This window comes from Thunnus maccoyii, mitochondrion (assembly GCF_910596095.1).
Source record: "Thunnus maccoyii mitochondrion, complete genome".
Classification (NCBI taxonomy): Eukaryota; Metazoa; Chordata; class Actinopteri; order Scombriformes; family Scombridae; genus Thunnus; species Thunnus maccoyii.
Genome location: NC_014101.1, coordinates 917 through 16,526, shown reverse-complemented (window position 1 = coordinate 16,526; position 15,610 = coordinate 917). Strand labels below are relative to the sequence as shown.

Here is a 15,610-nt window from a genome sequence, read left to right as displayed (position 1 = left end):
TGCGTAATATTTACAATAATGTAAATAGATACGTTTTGGGCCATAAAATACCCCACTCGAGATTTTCCTGTTTACGGGGGGTTTACAGGAGTGTTANTGATATCACGAGTTTAGGGGGGTAGGGGGGTTTAACGCGCAAAAGCCGAGAGGGGGNGTCTTAGATATTTTACGGGTAATATTATCATTATGCTCGTGANATCCCTTTATGTGGTTATTTANNTNATAGGAATTAANCCATGCAGNCNATTTACTCTGCAAGCNAGAAAATGTTCTACCTTGNTGATCATTGTTGCATTTGCACTGTGAGATGCCAAATGAAAGGAAGGAGAGAAAAAAATAACCTGACCCCCTAGAGAGAACGCCCGGCATGTGGCTTAATGAGTTTTATGTACTCCACCAACAACTTATGCAAGCGTCGATGAAAGAATGGGGAATGTTACCAAGTCATGGCCCTGAAGTAGGAACCAGATGCCAGGAATAATTCACTNNGTGNTACCCCCACAATCATTGTCCCTCACCTTCAATAACCGTATGCATTAAGATATGGACTGGATGGTAGGCTCTTACTGCGCTTAAATTTNCTTGANTTTAGGNATGAGGANACTTGGTATGGCTTAGACGATTTAGGTTTATGGTAGGTCTTAAATCTCGTTTAATTACTTGAACTTANCTTNAATGTTGGAATATATNTGTATGGTTTATGTAANTCTNCATTGTTTGTTGANATATGAATGGTTTAGTACTAGTAATGGTTTTAATACATATATGTCCTANANCATTATNNTATATGGTCVATATATGAGTATGGTGTAATTACATATATGTACNTGCGNAGACATATTGAAATATGTGCGCANGGTGGANCAAAGAATAGTTTAATNTAGAATCCTAGCTTTGGGAGTTAGGGGTAGGAGTTAAAATCTCCTTTCTTTGAGCAAAAGGGAGGATTTTAACCTCCGACGTCCGGTTTACAAGACCGGCGCTCTGACGCTGAGCTACTAGTGCAGGATCATCCAAGGATTTTGTTCTCAGCTCAGCCTGCAAGTGGGAAGAAAACAAGGAATAGGGAGAAGTAGAGGACGGAGGCTACTTGGCCGATAATAATGAAGGGCTGTTCNGCTGGCATNCCCCCGATTCAGGTAAGAATGGCTACGTCTGCAATAAGGGTTCAGAATAGGAANTGGGAAACTGGTCGGAATGTTAGAGTTCGCTGTTTTGAAGTGTGCAGGAAGGGAACTACTATAAGTACAAGGATGGAGGCTAGGAGGGCTAGTACTCCTCCTAGTTTGTTTGGAATGGACCGAAGAATTGCGTANGCAAATAGGAAATATCATTCAGGTTTAATGTGAGGTGGNGTAACCATTGGGTTGGCAGGGGTGAAGTTGTCTGGNTCTCCTAGGAGGTTNGGGGAGAATAGTGCTAGAGAGGCGAGTGCTACTAGCAGGATCACGAAACCAAGNAGGTCTTTGTAAGAGAAGTATGGGTGGAATGAGATTTTATCTGCATTTGAGTTTAATCCGATTGGATTGTTTGAACCTGTTTCGTGAAGGAAAAGAAGGTGAAGAATTGTCATAGCTGCGATGACGAATGGGAATAGGAAGTGGAATGCGAAGAATCGGGTGAGGGTGGCATTGTCTACTGAAAAGCCTCCTCAGATTCATTCAACGAGAGTAGTTCCNACATATGGGACTGCGGATAGNAGGTTAGTAATGACGGTAGCTCCTCAGAAAGACATTTGTCCTCAGGGAAGGACGTAGCCAACGAAGGCGGTNATCATAACTAGGAGTAGGAGTACTACTCCGATGTTTCATGTTTCNTTGTATAGGTAAGAGCCGTAGTAAAGTCCTCGGCCGATGTGGAAGTAGATACAGATAAAGAAGAAAGAGGCCCCGTTTGCGTGGAGGTTCCGGATAAGTCAACCGAAGTTGACATCTCGGCAAATGTGGGCTACTGAGGCGAAGGCTGATTCGACATCAGGGGTGTAGTGTATTGCGAGGAATAGTCCTGTAAGGATTTGAGAAATAAGGCAAAGGCCAAGTAGTGAGCCAAAGTTTCATCATGCAGAGATATTAGAGGGGGTAGGAAGGTCAACTAGTGCGTCGTTAGCGATTTTTAGTAGCGGGTGAGTTTTTCGGAGGCTTGCCATTAGGGTTCTTGTAGTTGAATTACAACGGTGGTTTTTCAAGCCATTAGTCCTGGTTAAAATCCTGGCAGGAATTTATGACTTATATGATGTGTCTGTTATTATTTGGTTTAGTATTAGGGTTAGTTGCGGTTGCTTCTAATCCCTCCCCTTATTTCGCTGCTTTAGGGTTGGTAGTTGTAGCAGGAATGGGGTGTGGAGTTTTAGTGGGGCATGGTGGCTCCTTTTTATCGTTAGTACTGTTTTTAATTTATCTAGGGGGAATGCTGGTTGTGTTTGCCTATTCGGCAGCTTTAGCTGCTGAGCCTTATCCTGAAACTTGAGGTAGTCCAGCTGTTGTGTTATATATAGTGATTTATGGTGTAGGGGTTATTCTGGCTTGTACGGCCCTTTGAGGGGGTTGGTATGAAGTCTCTTGGGTGCCTGCAGATGATATGGAGGAATTTGCTGTCTTTCGAGGGGATGTTGGAGGGGTTGCTTTAATGTACTCATTAGGAGGGGGGATGTTAGTAATTAGTGCATGGGTACTCCTTCTTACTTTGTTTGTGGTGTTAGAATTGACGCGGGGTCTAAGTCGAGGGACGGTACGAGCAGTTTAGTAGGAGATTAAGAGGGTTGCAAAGGTGAGGGTAAGGAGGAATAGGGCAAGGTAGGTTTTAATTATACCTTGCTGGGCATTGCTTGTTGTGGTAATTAGGGGAAGATTTGATGTGGCTAAAGCTTTAGGGCCTGATTTTTCTAGTCAGGTTTGGTCAACTATTTGACTGGCAATGGCTTGGCCTAATACTAGGTTAAGTTTGGGTGTGAAGCGGTGGATAATGTGAGGGAAGAAGCCTAGTATGTTGGAGAAGTGGTGGGTTGTAAGCATTGGGGTAGGTTTAAATTGCTTGCTTGTCAGGGATGCCAGTTCTAGGGCAATAATTAAGCCTAGAATGGTGACGGCTAGGGCCGCTAGCTTTAGCAGGGGTGGTATGGACATAACTGGGGTTTTTAAAGGGGTAATGTTTGAAGTAATTAGAAGGCCGGCGATAATGCTGCCTCATGCTAGACGTTTGATAGGGTTAATTACTGCTGGGTTGTTTTCGTTAATAGGTGAGAGGGAGTTGAATCGGGGGTGTCCCATAGATACGAAGAAGACAACTCGGAGGCTGTAGATGGCTGTGAAGGAGGTGGCAATAAGGGTGAGTGTTAGGGCTCAGGCGTTAAGGTGTGATGTGTTTAGTGCTTCGATGATAGCATCTTTTGAGAAGAACCCAGCTAGGAAGGGCGTTCCTGTTAAAGCTAGGCTTCCTAGGGTTAGGCAGGAGGAGGTGAATGGGGTAAGGTGGTGCATTCCTCCTATTTTTCGGATGTCCTGTTCGTCGTTTAGGCTGTGGATAATAGACCCAGAGCAAAGGAAGAGCATGGCTTTAAAGAATGCGTGTGTGCAGATGTGTAGGAAGGCAAGTTGAGGCTGGTTAAGGCCAATTGTTACTATCATAAGTCCTAGCTGGCTTGATGTTGAGAATGCAACAATTTTTTTGATATCATTCTGGGTGAGAGCACAGGTGGCGGTGAAGAGGGTNGTTAGGGCTCCTAGGCATAGGCAGAGGGTTAGGGCTGTTTGGTTGTTTTCTATCAAGGGGCTCATTCGGACTAGGAGGAAAATCCCTGCAACAACCATAGTGCTGGAATGCAGTAGGGCAGAGACCGGTGTGGGGCCCTCCATAGCAGAGGGGAGTCATGGGTGAAGGCCNAATTGGGCTGATTTGCCAGTGGCAGCTACGATCAGTCCTAGAAGTGGGAGGGTTAGATCGAAGTTTTTAGCGGTTACGAACATTTGCTGCATTTCTCAAGAGTTTAGGTTAGTTGCTATTCATGCCATGGCAAGAATGAGTCCGATATCCCCCACTCGGTTATATACTACCGCTTGTAGAGCAGCTGTGTTTGCGTCGGCTCGACCATACCATCAGCCGATAAGGAGGAAGGATATGATTCCTACGCCTTCCCANCCGATAAAGAGTTGGAACATGTTGTTAGCTGTGACTAGAATAATTATAGCGATGAGAAAGACTAGAAGGTATTTAAAGAAACGGTTTATGAAGGGGTCTGCGTGCATATATCATGATGCGAATTCGAGGATTGATCATGTTACGTAGAGGGCAATTGGGGTNAAAATGATTGAATAGTGNTCAAATTTTAAGCTAATATTGATATCAAAGGTTAGGGTGTTTATTCAGGTTCAGTTGGTAATAATAGCTTCGGCCCCCTCGTTCATGAATAGGAAAAGAGGGAGGAGGCTGACAAAAAATGCTAGTTTAACTGCGGTTTTAACCTGCGTAAGGGCCCAGTCGGGGGCTTGGGGGCGAGGGGAAAGGGTTGTAAACACGTGGTATGCTAGCAGTGAGAAGATAATGATTAGGCTTGTTGTTATTATCAGAGAAGTGGGGTGCATAGCTGCTACTTGGATTTGCACCAAGAGTTTCTGGTTCCTAAGACCAGCGGATGAGCTGTTATCCTTTAGAAGCAGTTCGAGTGAGCCTTGGGGTCCAACCAAGGTCGCGAAAATTAGCAGTTTCCGTTACTGGCGAGTCTCTCTCGGTAAATAAGAGGATTTTAACCCCTATCTTTAGAGCCACAGTCCAATGTTTTATGTTAAACTATATCTACAGGCGGTTCAGCCTCAAATTAGCTCGGGTTTGAGGATAAGGAGGATAAGGGGGAGAAGGTGTAGGGCAATGAGTAGATGTTCTCGAGAGTGTGAGGGGTCTAAGGCGATGATGTGTGCGGGAAGTGGGCCTCGTTGGGTCATTAAGAACATGTAAAGTGAATATCCGGCAGTAATTAGGGTCCCTGCCCCTGTTAATGCCAGGGTTCAATGCGATCAGTTGAATAAGGAGGTGAGGATCATGATTTCCCCCATGAGATTAGGGAGAGGGGGTAGTGCTAAGTTAGCGAGGCTGGCAATAAATCATCATGTTGTTATAAGGGGCAGCACTATCTGCAGTCCTCGTGCCAGAACCATTGTTCGGCTATGTGTTCGCTCGTAGTTAGTGTTGGCTAAGCAGAAAAGAGCGGAGGAGGTAAGTCCGTGGGCAATCATGAGGATGAGGGCCCCCGTAAAGCCTCAGGGTGTTTGGATTAGAATGCCCCCTGCTACTAGTCCTATGTGGCTTACGGATGAGTATGCGATTAGAGATTTTAGATCTGTTTGGCGGAGACAGATTGAGCCTGTTATAATGACTCCTCAGAGGGCAAAGACAATAAAGGGGTAGCTGAGTTCTTTGGTAAGGGGTTCTAGTATAATTATCATTCGCATTATCCCGTAACCCCCTAGTTTTAGAAGTACGGCTGCAAGGACCATTGAACCTGCAATAGGGGCTTCTACGTGTGCTTTGGGGAGCCAGAGGTGGACTCCGTATAGAGGTATTTTCACTAGGAAGGCTAGTAGACAGCCTGCTCACCATAGTTTGTCTGCGTAAGACATGAGTTGTAGGGGAGGGGCATATTGAAGTGTTAACAGGGAGAGGGTTCCTGTGCTGTTTTGAAGGAGGAGTAGGGCAACTAATAGTGGAAGAGAGCCTGCTAGGGTATAAAATAGGAAGTAAGTCCCTGCATTTAAGCGTTCTGTTTGGTTGCCTCATCGGGTGATGATTACTAGTGTTGGGATTAGAGTGGCTTCGAATATGATATAAAATATGATAATTTCGGTTGCACTGAATGCCAGGATAAGGAAGAATTGTAGGGAGGTTAGTAGGGTAATATACATCCGTTGGCGGTTAATAGGCTCTTGGGCTGTATGGTTTTGGCTGGCTAGAATTATTAATGGTAGGAGCCAGCAGGTAAGAACAAGCAGAGGAGTTGATAATGGGTCTGTGGCCATGTAGAGATTGAGGGATGTTCATCCTGTCTCTGAAAGACTTTCTAGTCAAGTAAGGCTAGCCAGTGCAATAATGAGGCTGTGGGCGAGGGTTGTAGGCCATAGTCATTTTGGGGGCGNAAGCCAGGTTGTTGGTACGAGCATTAGTGTTGGGATGAGGATTTTTAGCATTGTAGGAGGTTTAGGCTCTGTAGTCGGTCACTTCCGTGGGTACGAGAGGTGGCAACTAGCAGGGCNAGGCCTGCGCTTGCTTCACAAGCTGAGAANGCTAGTAAGAGTATGGGAGAGGCGGAGAAGTTGGTTGAATCCAGTTGTAGGGTTCAGATTGAAAGAGCAATAAANAGGGATAGTATTATAGCCTCCAAGCATAAAAGGGCTGAGAGGAGGTGGGTTCGATGGAATGCTAGGCCTGTCAGTCCTAACATAAAGGTAGTTGAGAAAGCAAAGTGAACGGGAGTCATTAGGCAATTATGGACTTTAACCACAAGTTCTTGAGCCGAAATCAAGTGTTTTTCTTAGACTAATTACCTTATTCAGCTCATTCTAGGCCTCCTTGTAGTCACTCGTAGATTAGGCCGAGCGTTAATAGGACTAAGACGGTGGAGGCTCAGAGGAAGGTGGACAATGGTGAGGGTAGCTGGTCTCCTCATGGGAGGGGTAGTAGAAGGGCAATTTCTAGGTCGAATAGAAGGAAGAGGATGGCCACGAGGAAGAATCGGAGTGAGAATGGTAGGCGGGCGGATCCCAGGGGGTCAAATCCGCATTCGTAGGGGGAGAGTTTTTCGTGGTCTGGTGTTATTTGTGGTAATCAAAATGACACTACGGCTAGGACAGCGGAGAGTGCGGCGGCAATTGTGATGATTGTTGTGACTAGACTCATTATCTTTCCTTGGATTTTAACCAAGACCTGGTGATTGGAAGTCACTTATACTGAGCTGATACTAGAAAGATTAAGATCCTCATCAGTAGATTGAGACGTATAGGAATAGTCAGACGACGTCTACGAAGTGTCAGTATCAGGCGGCTGCTTCGAATCCGAAGTGATGGTCAGATGTGAAATGGTAGCGGATTTGTCGGAGTAGGCAGACAGCTAAGAATGTGGAACCAATAATAACATGGAGCCCGTGGAAGCCTGTGGCTACGAAGAATGTTGAGCCGTATACNCCGTCTGCGATTGTAAAAGGGGCTTCGTAGTATTCCATAGCTTGAAGGAATGTAAAATAAAATCCTAGTAAAATTGTTAATGCTAGGGATTGGATTGCTTCTTTTCGGTTTCCTTCCATAATGCTGTGGTGGGCTCAGGTAACTGTAACTCCAGAGGCAAGTAGGACTGCTGTGTTTAGTAGTGGCACTTCAAATGGNTCTAGGGTGGTTAGGCCTGTGGGTGGTCAGCAGCCTCCTAGTTCAGGGGTNGGGGCAAGGCTAGAATGGTAGAAAGCTCAGAAGAATCCTAGGAAGAAGAAGACTTCAGAGGTGATGAATAGAATTATACCATATCGGAGTCCTTTTTGGACAGGAGGGGTATGGTGTCCTTGATAGGTACCTTCTCGGATAATGTCTCGTCATCATTGGTACATTGTAAGGAGCAGAAGGGCTGTTCCGACAGTTATTAGTGTTGTAGAGTGGAAGTGAAATCAGATAGCGAGGCCTGACGTTATTAGTAGGGCAGCAACTGCACCTGTTAATGGTCAAGGGCTGGGGTCAACTATGTGGTATGCGTGTGCTTGATGGGCCATTAGACGTTTTCTTGTAGGTAGAGGCTTAGGAGTAGGACAAATACGTAAGCTTGGATTATTGCGACAGCGACTTCTAGAAGTGTTAGAAGGAAAAGNAGGGTTGCTGTTAGGATTGCNACNGTTGGCATTAGTGGTAGAAGGACAGTTGCTGCTGTAGCGATTAGTTGAATTAAAAGATGTCCAGCCGTTAGGTTAGCTGTTAACCGCACTCCAAGTGCTAAGGGTCGGATGAATAAGCTAATTGTTTCGATGACAATTAGTACTGGGATAAGTAGTGTAGGTGTTCCTTCTGGAAGNAGNTGGCCTAGGGCTTCTGTTGGTTGGTTTCGCATNCCAATNATAACAGTTGCTAATCAGAGGGGGAATGCAAGTCCCATGTTGAGAGATAGCTGAGTAGTAGGGGTAAATGTGTATGGAAGGAGTCCTAGTATATTTAGGGAAATTAGGAATAACATTAGGGAGGTTAATAGGACGGCTCATTTGTGGCCGGGCAGATTAACAGGTATAAAGAGTTCGTGGGCAAATCGGCCGATGAATCAGTTTTGAAGGGTTAGAAGCCGGTTGTTTAGTCATCGGGATGTTGGTGTTGGGAAGAGAACTCAGGGGAGGGTTANGGCTAGGGCTATTAAAGGAATGCCTAGGAAAACAGGGCTCATAAATTGNTCAAAGAAGCTTAGTGTCATGGTCAGTTTCAAGGTTCCCCTTTAGGTTTTTCTGTGCTTTGGGGTGTTGGTTCATTTGGGAATGAGTGGGCTATAACTTTTGGAGGGATAATGATTAGGAATACTAATCATGAGAAGACTAGGATGGCAAGCCAGGGTGCGGGGTTGAGTTGGGGCATGCCGCTAGGGGTGGTTGGGAGTCACCAATCTTTAGCTTAAAAGGCTAATGCTATGCCCGGTTTAGCTTCTTAGCGAGGCGTCTTCAAGTATTAGAGATGATCAGTTTTCAAAGTGCTCTAGTGGAACTGCTTCAACTACGATAGGTATAAAGCTATGGTTGGCCCCGCAAATTTCAGAGCACTGACCATAAAAGACTCCTGGTCGGGATGCGATAAAGGCTGTTTGGTTTAGTCGTCCAGGGACTGCATCCATTTTTACTCCAAGAGAAGGGACTGCTCATGAGTGGAGGACATCGTCGGCAGAAATTAGGATTCGGATGGGNGATTCAACTGGGATCACTATTCGGTGGTCTGCTTCAAGTAGTCGGAACTGACCAGGGGCTAAGTCTTGTGTAGGGATCATGTATGAGTCAAAGCCTAGGTCTTCGTAGTCTGTATATTCGTAGCTTCAGTATCACTGATGCCCGACAGCTTTAATTGTTAGATGGGGGTCGTTNATTTCGTCCATAAGGTAGAGAATGCGTAGGGAGGGAAGGGCAATAAGGATAAGAATAATAGCTGGGAGAATTGTTCAGATGATTTCGATTTCTTGGGAATCTAGGATATATTTGTTAGTGAGTTTGGTTGAGACTATCGCCACAATAATGTAAAGTACCAGTGTGCTGATCAGAAAGACGATTATCAGGGCGTGGTCATGGAAGTGAAGAAGTTCTTCTATAACAGGTGAAGCTGCATCTTGGAATCCTAGCTGCGAGGGATGTGCCATTGTTTATGCAAGATACGCGGGGTTTTAACCCACAACTCTGCCTCGACAAGGCAGTGTAATAACTAGTTTTACTAGTATCTTATGAAGAAAGTGACAGAGCGGTGATGTGGCTGGCTTGAAACCAACATATGGGGGTTCGACTCCTCCCTTTCTCGTTAGTCTGATTGGACTAGAACGAATGCAGGCTCTTCGAATGTGTGGTATGGCGGAGGGCAGCCGTGTAGTCATTCAACGTTAGTTGAAGTTAGTTCTACTGACATTACTTCACGTTTGGCAGCGAAAGCTTCTCAAATAATAAATAGGAACATAATTACTGCTACTAGGGAGATAAGGGATCCAATAGAGGAAATTGTGTTTCAAAGGGTGTAGGCGTCTGGGTAGTCTGAATACCGTCGAGGCATTCCTGCTAGTCCTAGGAAGTGCTGTGGGAAGAATGTAAGNTTGACACCTACNAACATTACTCCGAAGTGGATTTTAGTTCATGTGCTGTGAAGGGTGTATCCTGTNAATAGTGGGAATCAGTGTACGAAGGCGGCAACAATGGCGAATACAGCTCCCATAGATAGTACGTAGTGGAAGTGGGCTACTACGTAGTAGGTGTCGTGTAGAACGATGTCTAGAGATGAATTGGCNAGGACNATACCTGTTAGCCCTCCNACTGTAAAGAGGAAAATAAAGCCAATGGCTCATAGCAGAGGGGTTTCTCACTTAACAGCTCCTCCGTGAAGGGTTGCAAGTCAGCTAAATACTTTTACACCAGTTGGAATTGCGATAATCATAGTTGCGGATGTAAAGTATGCCCGTGTGTCTACGTCCATTCCTACNGTGAACATGTGNTGGGCTCATACGATGAACCCTAGTAGGCCGATGGCCATCATGGCTCATACCATACCCATGTAGCCGAAAGGTTCTTTTTTACCTGAGTAGTAGGCAACAATGTGGGAGATCATTCCGAATCCNGGAAGAATAAGAATGTAGACTTCTGGATGNCCAAAGAATCAGAATAGGTGTTGGTAAAGGATTGGGTCTCCCCCTCCTGCAGGGTCGAAGAAGGTTGTATTTAGGTTTCGGTCTGTAAGGAGCATTGTAATACCAGCGGCAAGGACTGGAAGGGAAAGTAGGAGAAGAACAGCTGTAATTAGTACAGCNCATACAAACAGTGGTGTTTGATACTGAGAAATAGCTGCAGGTTTCATATTGATAATTGTTGTGATGAAGTTAATTGCCCCAAGAATTGAGGAAACCCCTGCTAAGTGAAGTGAGAAAATAGTTAGGTCAACTGATGCCCCTGCGTGGGCNAGGTTGCCGGCAAGGGGAGGNTAGACTGTTCAACCGGTTCCGGCTCCAGCCTCAACTCCTGAAGAAGCTAGGAGCAGAAGGAAAGAGGGGGGAAGGAGTCAGAAGCTCATGTTGTTCATTCGTGGGAATGCCATGTCGGGGGCTCCGATCATTAGAGGAATAAGTCAGTTTCCAAATCCTCCAATCATAATTGGTATTACTATAAAGAAAATCATTACGAAGGCATGGGCCGTAACGATTACATTGTAGATCTGGTCGTCCCCAAGAAGGGCACCTGGTTGGCTTAGTTCAGCTCGGATGAGCAAGCTTAAGGCCGTGCCAACTATTCCAGCTCATGCACCGAATACTAGATANAGGGTGCCGATGTCTTTATGGTTGGTTGAGAAAAATCAGCGTGTGATTGCCACAGGTAGGATGGCTGAGTTAAGCGGTGGATTGTAGCCCCATATACAGAGGTTTGAGCCCTCTTCTTACCAAGCCCTGAGGTGTATTGACATGTAAGATTGCAAATCTTAAGGAGCAGACTAACCGTCTGCCGGGGCTTTCCCCGCCTCCCTTTTTTAAAAGGCGGGGAAAGGTTAGACGGATGCTCGCTGGTTTGGGCGCTTAGCTGTTAACTAAGAGTTTGTAGGATCGAGGCCTGCCTGTCTAGGAAAGGCTTTAGCTTAATTAAAGTGTCTGTTTTGCATGCAGGAGATGTGGGGTAATGTCCCGCAAGTCTTATCAGGGTCTGGGGGATTTTCACCCCCGCTGAGGACTTTGAAGGCCCTTGGACTATGTTATCCTAAGTCCCTTAGAGGGTGAGGATTGCTGTAATAGCAGGGGTAAGGGGTAGAAGGGCAAGGGTAGCTACAAGGGATGTGGCTACGGGCAGGGTTGACTGTAGGGAGGGGAGGCGTCATGAGGCTGTTCCGCTTAGGTTATTAGGGGACATGGTTAGAGTTATTGCGTAGGACAGTCGTAGGTAGAAGTAGAGGCTGAGTAAGGCGCTTAGGGCTGCTAGGGTTGCCACGGGGGCCAGATCTTGTTTTGACAGTTCTTGCAGGATTAGTCATTTTGGCATGAAACCTGTGAGTGGTGGAAGACCACCTAGGGACAGGAGAACTAGAGGGGTAAGTGATGTAAGTGCTGGGGCTTTTGCTCAGGAGGTGGCCAGAGTGTTGATGTTTGTTGCTTTGTTTAGTTTGAAAACAAGAAAGGCTGAGAATGTTATGATAAAGTAAGTGAGGAGAGTTAGGAGGGTGAGTGAGGGGGAGAATTGTAGGATGAGGATCATTCAGCCAAGGTGGGCAATTGATGAGTAGGCTAGGATTTTTCGTAGCTGGGTTTGGTTTAGTCCACCTCATCCGCCTACTAGGGTCGAGGCTACGCCAAGCACAATTAGGAGGGTGGGATTTGTTGGATGGATTTGTAGGATGAGGGCGAAGGGGGCGAGTTTTTGTCAAGTAGACAGGATCAGCCCCGTTGTAAGGTCTAGACCTTGAAGGACTTCTGGAAGTCAGGCATGAACTGGGGCTAGCCCAATTTTTAGTGCGAGCGCCAGTATGATCATGGTAGTAGGGATAGGGTGTGTTATTTGTTCAATGTTTCATTGCCCAGTGAGTCAGGCGTTAGTGGTGCTGGCGAAAAGTAGTATGGCAGCGGCAGTGGCTTGTGTGAGGAAATATTTAGTGGTAGCTTCGACTGCTCGGGGATGGTGGTTTTGTGCCATTAGTGGGATAATGGCGAGGGTATTTATCTCAAGGCCCATTCATGCGAGGAGCCAGTGCGAGCTTGCAAATGTAATTGTGGTCCCCAGGCCTAGGCCGAACAGGAGGGTGGCTAAGATGTACGGGTTCATTAGTAAAAGAAGGATTTTAACCAACATGTTTGGGGTATGGGCCCAAAAGCTTAATTAGCTGATTTTACTAGGAAGTGGTGTAGTGGAAGCACAAAGAGTTTTGATCTCTTTAGGTAGGGTTCGAACCCCTTCTTTCTAAGGAGTCGGGGGGACTTTAACCCCCATAGTTCACTCTATCAAAGTGGCCCTTAGGCTTCAGGCACGACTCCGGCGTTATAGTTGAGGTGGTAAGCCTGCAAATGCAATGGGGAGGGCGAGATGTCAAATTACCAGGGCTAGCGTCAGGGGTAGGAAGTTTTTTCAGATAAGGTGTATAAGCTGGTCGTATCGGAATCGTGGGTAGGAGGCTCGCACTCATAGGAAGACTATTGAGAGGAGGGCAGCTTTAATCATTAGGTTGGTAGCGGTTAGCTCTGGAATTGTTGGGATGTGGGATGCCCCTAAGAAGAGTGTGGCGGAGAGTGTGTTCATGAGTAGGATATTTGCATATTCTGCCAGGAAGAATANGGCGAAGGGACCTCCTGCATATTCAACGTTAAAGCCTGAGACCAGTTCTGATTCTCCTTCGGTGAGGTCAAAGGGTGCCCGGTTTGTTTCTGCTAGGGTAGAAATGTATCATATTGCAGCTAATGGTCAGGCGGGAATAATTAGTCAAATTGCTTCTTGGGCGATGTTAAAGGTTTGTAGNGTGAAGCCACCTGTAAAGATGATGGCGTTTAGAAGAATGAGTCCGAGGCTGACTTCGTATGAAATGGTTTGGGCTACGGCCCGCAGGGCCCCGATAAGGGCATATTTAGAATTAGATGCTCAGCCTGAGCCTAAAATAGAGTAGACGGCAAGGCTTGATAGGGCCAGGATGAATAGAATTCCTAGGTTGAGGTCAGTGACGGGGTATGGGAGGGGCATTGGAGCTCAGAGGGTTAGTGCGAGTGTTAAGGCAAGTATAGGGGCAAGCAGGAATAGGACAGGGGAGGAAGTTGAGGGTCGGACAGGCTCTTTAATNAATAATTTTACCCCGTCCGCAATTGGTTGAAGAAGTCCGTAGGGCCCAACGATATTTGGGCCTTTTCGTAGTTGTATGTAGCCTAGTACTTTTCGTTCAATGAGGGTGAGGAANGCTACGGCGAGAAGGACTGGTACGATAAAAGCCAGGGGATTGAGAATATGGGTTATTAGAGCGGTAATCATAGTTGGGGAGAGGACTTGAACCTCTGTGAAAAGGGCTTAGGTCTTTTGCAATAACCGGGCTCTGCCACCCCAACATGCCATTATCTTGGGCGTGGAGGGGTATGCCCTTTTGCCTATTTTAGTTGTTTTCAATAGGAGGGGTGAGGCGTGCTTTTAGCATTGGCCTCTTCTTTTCGGTCCTTTCGTACTAGAAAAGAACATATCATAGATAGAAACTGACCTGGATTACTCCGGTCTGAACTCAGATCACGTAGGACTTTAATCGTTGAACAAACGAACCCTTAACAGCGGCTGCACCATTAGGATGTCCTGATCCAACATCGAGGTCGTAAACCCCCTTGTCGATATGGGCTCTAAAAGGGGATTGCGCTGTTATCCCTAGGGTAACTCGGTCCGTTGATCGGCGTTGCCGGATCTTATTGGTCAGATATTCTGTTTTTTAGAGCTGCAGCTCTTGGTTGTAGGAGGTAGTACTCCCATTCCACGTGGGGGTTTTTTATTTCCCCGCGGTCGCCCCAACCAAAGACATGGGGGCATGATTCATTTGGTTTAGTCCTTTGTTTAGGGGTGTTTGACATGATATGCCTTGGTGTCTAAAGCTCCATAGGGTCTTCTCGTCTTATGGTTANATCCCCGCTTCTGCACGGGGAGATCAATTTCACTGACTAGAAAAAGGAGACAGTTAAGCCCTCGTAATGCCATTCATACAGGTCTCCATTTAAAAGACAAGTGATTGCGCTACCTTCGCACGGTTAAAATACCGCGGCCGTTAAACATATAGTCACAGGGCAGGCTGGACCTCTTATTCTTTGTTTTTGCAAGAGGCGATGTTTTTGGTAAACAGGCGAGGCTTGGTATGTTTGCCGAGTTCCTTCTTTTTCTTTTAGTCTTTCCTTAATGGCACACCAGTGTGGGGTTAACGGTTGTTTTTTGGATGGTTTTCTGGTTGCTTACTTGTTGTTCATTGCCCTCTTTGTTTGGGGCCGTTAAGTTTCGGTGGGGGTTCGTTCCGATTTACACGTGTGCAAGGAGAGAGGCGGAGGCTCTCTTGTTACTCATATTAGCATGTGCACTCTCATGTATGCATGAGATGGCCTGATAATATTAGGGGGTTGGGATNTGGTTATCTGAATATGTGGGAAGGTGTAATGCTTGAGCTTTAACGCTTTCTGTAAGGATGGCTGCTTTTAGGCCCACCTGGGCATTGTTACCTTGGGTAAATATGATCTTTACCCTCCTGGAAAAGTTGTATCTTGTCTCAAAGGGGCTGTACCCCCTTTGATTAACTCTCTAGGCTTCTTTAGTGCATCGGTAGGGGTAAGACCGCGGTGAATAGAGAAGCCTGGAGGCTGAACTCCTATCCAATTCTCAGGCAACCAGCTATAACTAGGTTCGGTAGGTCTGTCACCTCTACTCAAAGCTCTTCCCACTCTTTTGCCACAGAGACGGGTTTGCCCTATTGATAGGCTGTCTTGGAGTAGCTCACCTAGTTTCGGGGGTCCAAACTAAAGTTCTCTTTGCTTGGGTAGTACTAGCTAAATCATGATGCAAAAGGTACGAGGTAAAATCTCTGCTTTTTTAGGCTTTACTGGGTTATTTCATTTCTCTTTCAGCGTTCCCTTGCGGTACTTTCTCTATCGCTCCAATAGTTCCTTTTCTGTCGCCCATACTAGGGGGGTAAAATGGTTTGTTTATAGGAGGAGTAGTGTGTTTGGGGTTATTTATATTGGGTTGTTGTTTTTGTTAGGGTGGGCTAGCTGGTCAGCATCAGGGTAATCCGGTTTGCACGGATGACTTTTCAGTGTAAGGGAAATGCTATTCTATCTTAGCTATACTCTGATTTTTCCAAGTGCACCTTCCGGTACACTTACCATGTTACGACTTGCCTCCCCTTCGNAGTTNAAGCGTTTTAGATATATAAATTGGTAAGCTTGGGGA

General features: G+C 46.0%; 13 protein-coding genes across 13 annotated transcripts, besides 25 other annotated features; 1 reads left to right on the top strand and 12 right to left on the bottom strand. All coding sequences in view use genetic code 2, as the record gives it.

The window, feature by feature from the left end:
* Positions 1–864: part of a D loop that runs on past the window's edge.
* Positions 865–934, top strand: a tRNA (tRNA-Pro).
* Positions 934–1,005, bottom strand: a tRNA (tRNA-Thr).
* On the bottom strand, positions 1,006–2,146 carry CYTB. The gene has a single exon. Coding sequence (YP_003595304.1; cytochrome b) is annotated over positions 1,006–2,146 (1,141 nt in total).
* A 4-nt stretch (positions 2,147–2,150) lies between these two features.
* Positions 2,151–2,219, top strand: a tRNA (tRNA-Gln).
* Position 2,220: 1 nt separating this feature from the next.
* Positions 2,221–2,742, top strand: ND6. The gene has a single exon. A coding sequence (YP_003595303.1; NADH dehydrogenase subunit 6) covers positions 2,221–2,742, from the start codon at positions 2,221–2,223 to the stop codon at positions 2,740–2,742; it is 522 nt and encodes a 173-aa protein.
* Positions 2,739–4,577, bottom strand: ND5. The gene has a single exon. A coding sequence (YP_003595302.1; NADH dehydrogenase subunit 5) covers positions 2,739–4,577, from the start codon at positions 4,575–4,577 to the stop codon at positions 2,739–2,741; it is 1,839 nt and encodes a 612-aa protein.
* Positions 4,578–4,650, bottom strand: a tRNA (tRNA-Leu).
* A 4-nt stretch (positions 4,651–4,654) lies between these two features.
* Positions 4,655–4,722, bottom strand: a tRNA (tRNA-Ser).
* Positions 4,723–4,792, bottom strand: a tRNA (tRNA-His).
* ND4 lies at positions 4,793–6,173 on the bottom strand. Its single transcript has one exon. Coding sequence (YP_003595301.1; NADH dehydrogenase subunit 4) is annotated over positions 4,793–6,173 (1,381 nt in total).
* Positions 6,167–6,463, bottom strand: ND4L. The gene has a single exon. A coding sequence (YP_003595300.1; NADH dehydrogenase subunit 4L) covers positions 6,167–6,463, from the start codon at positions 6,461–6,463 to the stop codon at positions 6,167–6,169; it is 297 nt and encodes a 98-aa protein.
* A 1-nt stretch (position 6,464) lies between these two features.
* Positions 6,465–6,533, bottom strand: a tRNA (tRNA-Arg).
* On the bottom strand, positions 6,534–6,882 carry ND3. Its single transcript has one exon. Coding sequence (YP_003595299.1; NADH dehydrogenase subunit 3) is annotated over positions 6,534–6,882 (349 nt in total).
* Positions 6,883–6,953, bottom strand: a tRNA (tRNA-Gly).
* COX3 lies at positions 6,954–7,738 on the bottom strand. The gene has a single exon. Coding sequence (YP_003595298.1; cytochrome c oxidase subunit III) is annotated over positions 6,954–7,738 (785 nt in total).
* On the bottom strand, positions 7,738–8,421 carry ATP6. Its single transcript has one exon. A coding sequence (YP_003595297.1; ATP synthase F0 subunit 6) covers positions 7,738–8,421, from the start codon at positions 8,419–8,421 to the stop codon at positions 7,738–7,740; it is 684 nt and encodes a 227-aa protein.
* ATP8 lies at positions 8,412–8,579 on the bottom strand. Its single transcript has one exon. A coding sequence (YP_003595296.1; ATP synthase F0 subunit 8) covers positions 8,412–8,579, from the start codon at positions 8,577–8,579 to the stop codon at positions 8,412–8,414; it is 168 nt and encodes a 55-aa protein.
* Position 8,580: 1 nt separating this feature from the next.
* Positions 8,581–8,654, bottom strand: a tRNA (tRNA-Lys).
* On the bottom strand, positions 8,655–9,345 carry COX2. The gene has a single exon. Coding sequence (YP_003595295.1; cytochrome c oxidase subunit II) is annotated over positions 8,655–9,345 (691 nt in total).
* An 8-nt stretch (positions 9,346–9,353) lies between these two features.
* Positions 9,354–9,426, bottom strand: a tRNA (tRNA-Asp).
* Positions 9,427–9,429: 3 nt separating this feature from the next.
* Positions 9,430–9,500, top strand: a tRNA (tRNA-Ser).
* Positions 9,501–11,051, bottom strand: COX1. Its single transcript has one exon. A coding sequence (YP_003595294.1; cytochrome c oxidase subunit I) covers positions 9,501–11,051, from the start codon at positions 11,049–11,051 to the stop codon at positions 9,501–9,503; it is 1,551 nt and encodes a 516-aa protein.
* A 1-nt stretch (position 11,052) lies between these two features.
* Positions 11,053–11,120, top strand: a tRNA (tRNA-Tyr).
* Positions 11,121–11,188, top strand: a tRNA (tRNA-Cys).
* Positions 11,189–11,222: an origin of replication (replication origin of L strand).
* Position 11,223: 1 nt separating this feature from the next.
* Positions 11,224–11,296, top strand: a tRNA (tRNA-Asn).
* A 2-nt stretch (positions 11,297–11,298) lies between these two features.
* Positions 11,299–11,367, top strand: a tRNA (tRNA-Ala).
* Position 11,368: 1 nt separating this feature from the next.
* Positions 11,369–11,438, bottom strand: a tRNA (tRNA-Trp).
* On the bottom strand, positions 11,439–12,484 carry ND2. The gene has a single exon. Coding sequence (YP_003595293.1; NADH dehydrogenase subunit 2) is annotated over positions 11,439–12,484 (1,046 nt in total).
* Positions 12,485–12,553, bottom strand: a tRNA (tRNA-Met).
* Positions 12,553–12,623, top strand: a tRNA (tRNA-Glu).
* Positions 12,623–12,693, bottom strand: a tRNA (tRNA-Ile).
* Positions 12,694–12,697: 4 nt separating this feature from the next.
* On the bottom strand, positions 12,698–13,672 carry ND1. The gene has a single exon. A coding sequence (YP_003595292.1; NADH dehydrogenase subunit 1) covers positions 12,698–13,672, from the start codon at positions 13,670–13,672 to the stop codon at positions 12,698–12,700; it is 975 nt and encodes a 324-aa protein.
* Positions 12,747–15,438, bottom strand: an rRNA (l-rRNA).
* Positions 13,673–13,746, bottom strand: a tRNA (tRNA-Leu).
* Positions 15,439–15,511, bottom strand: a tRNA (tRNA-Val).
* Positions 15,512–15,610, bottom strand: part of an rRNA (s-rRNA) that runs on past the window's edge.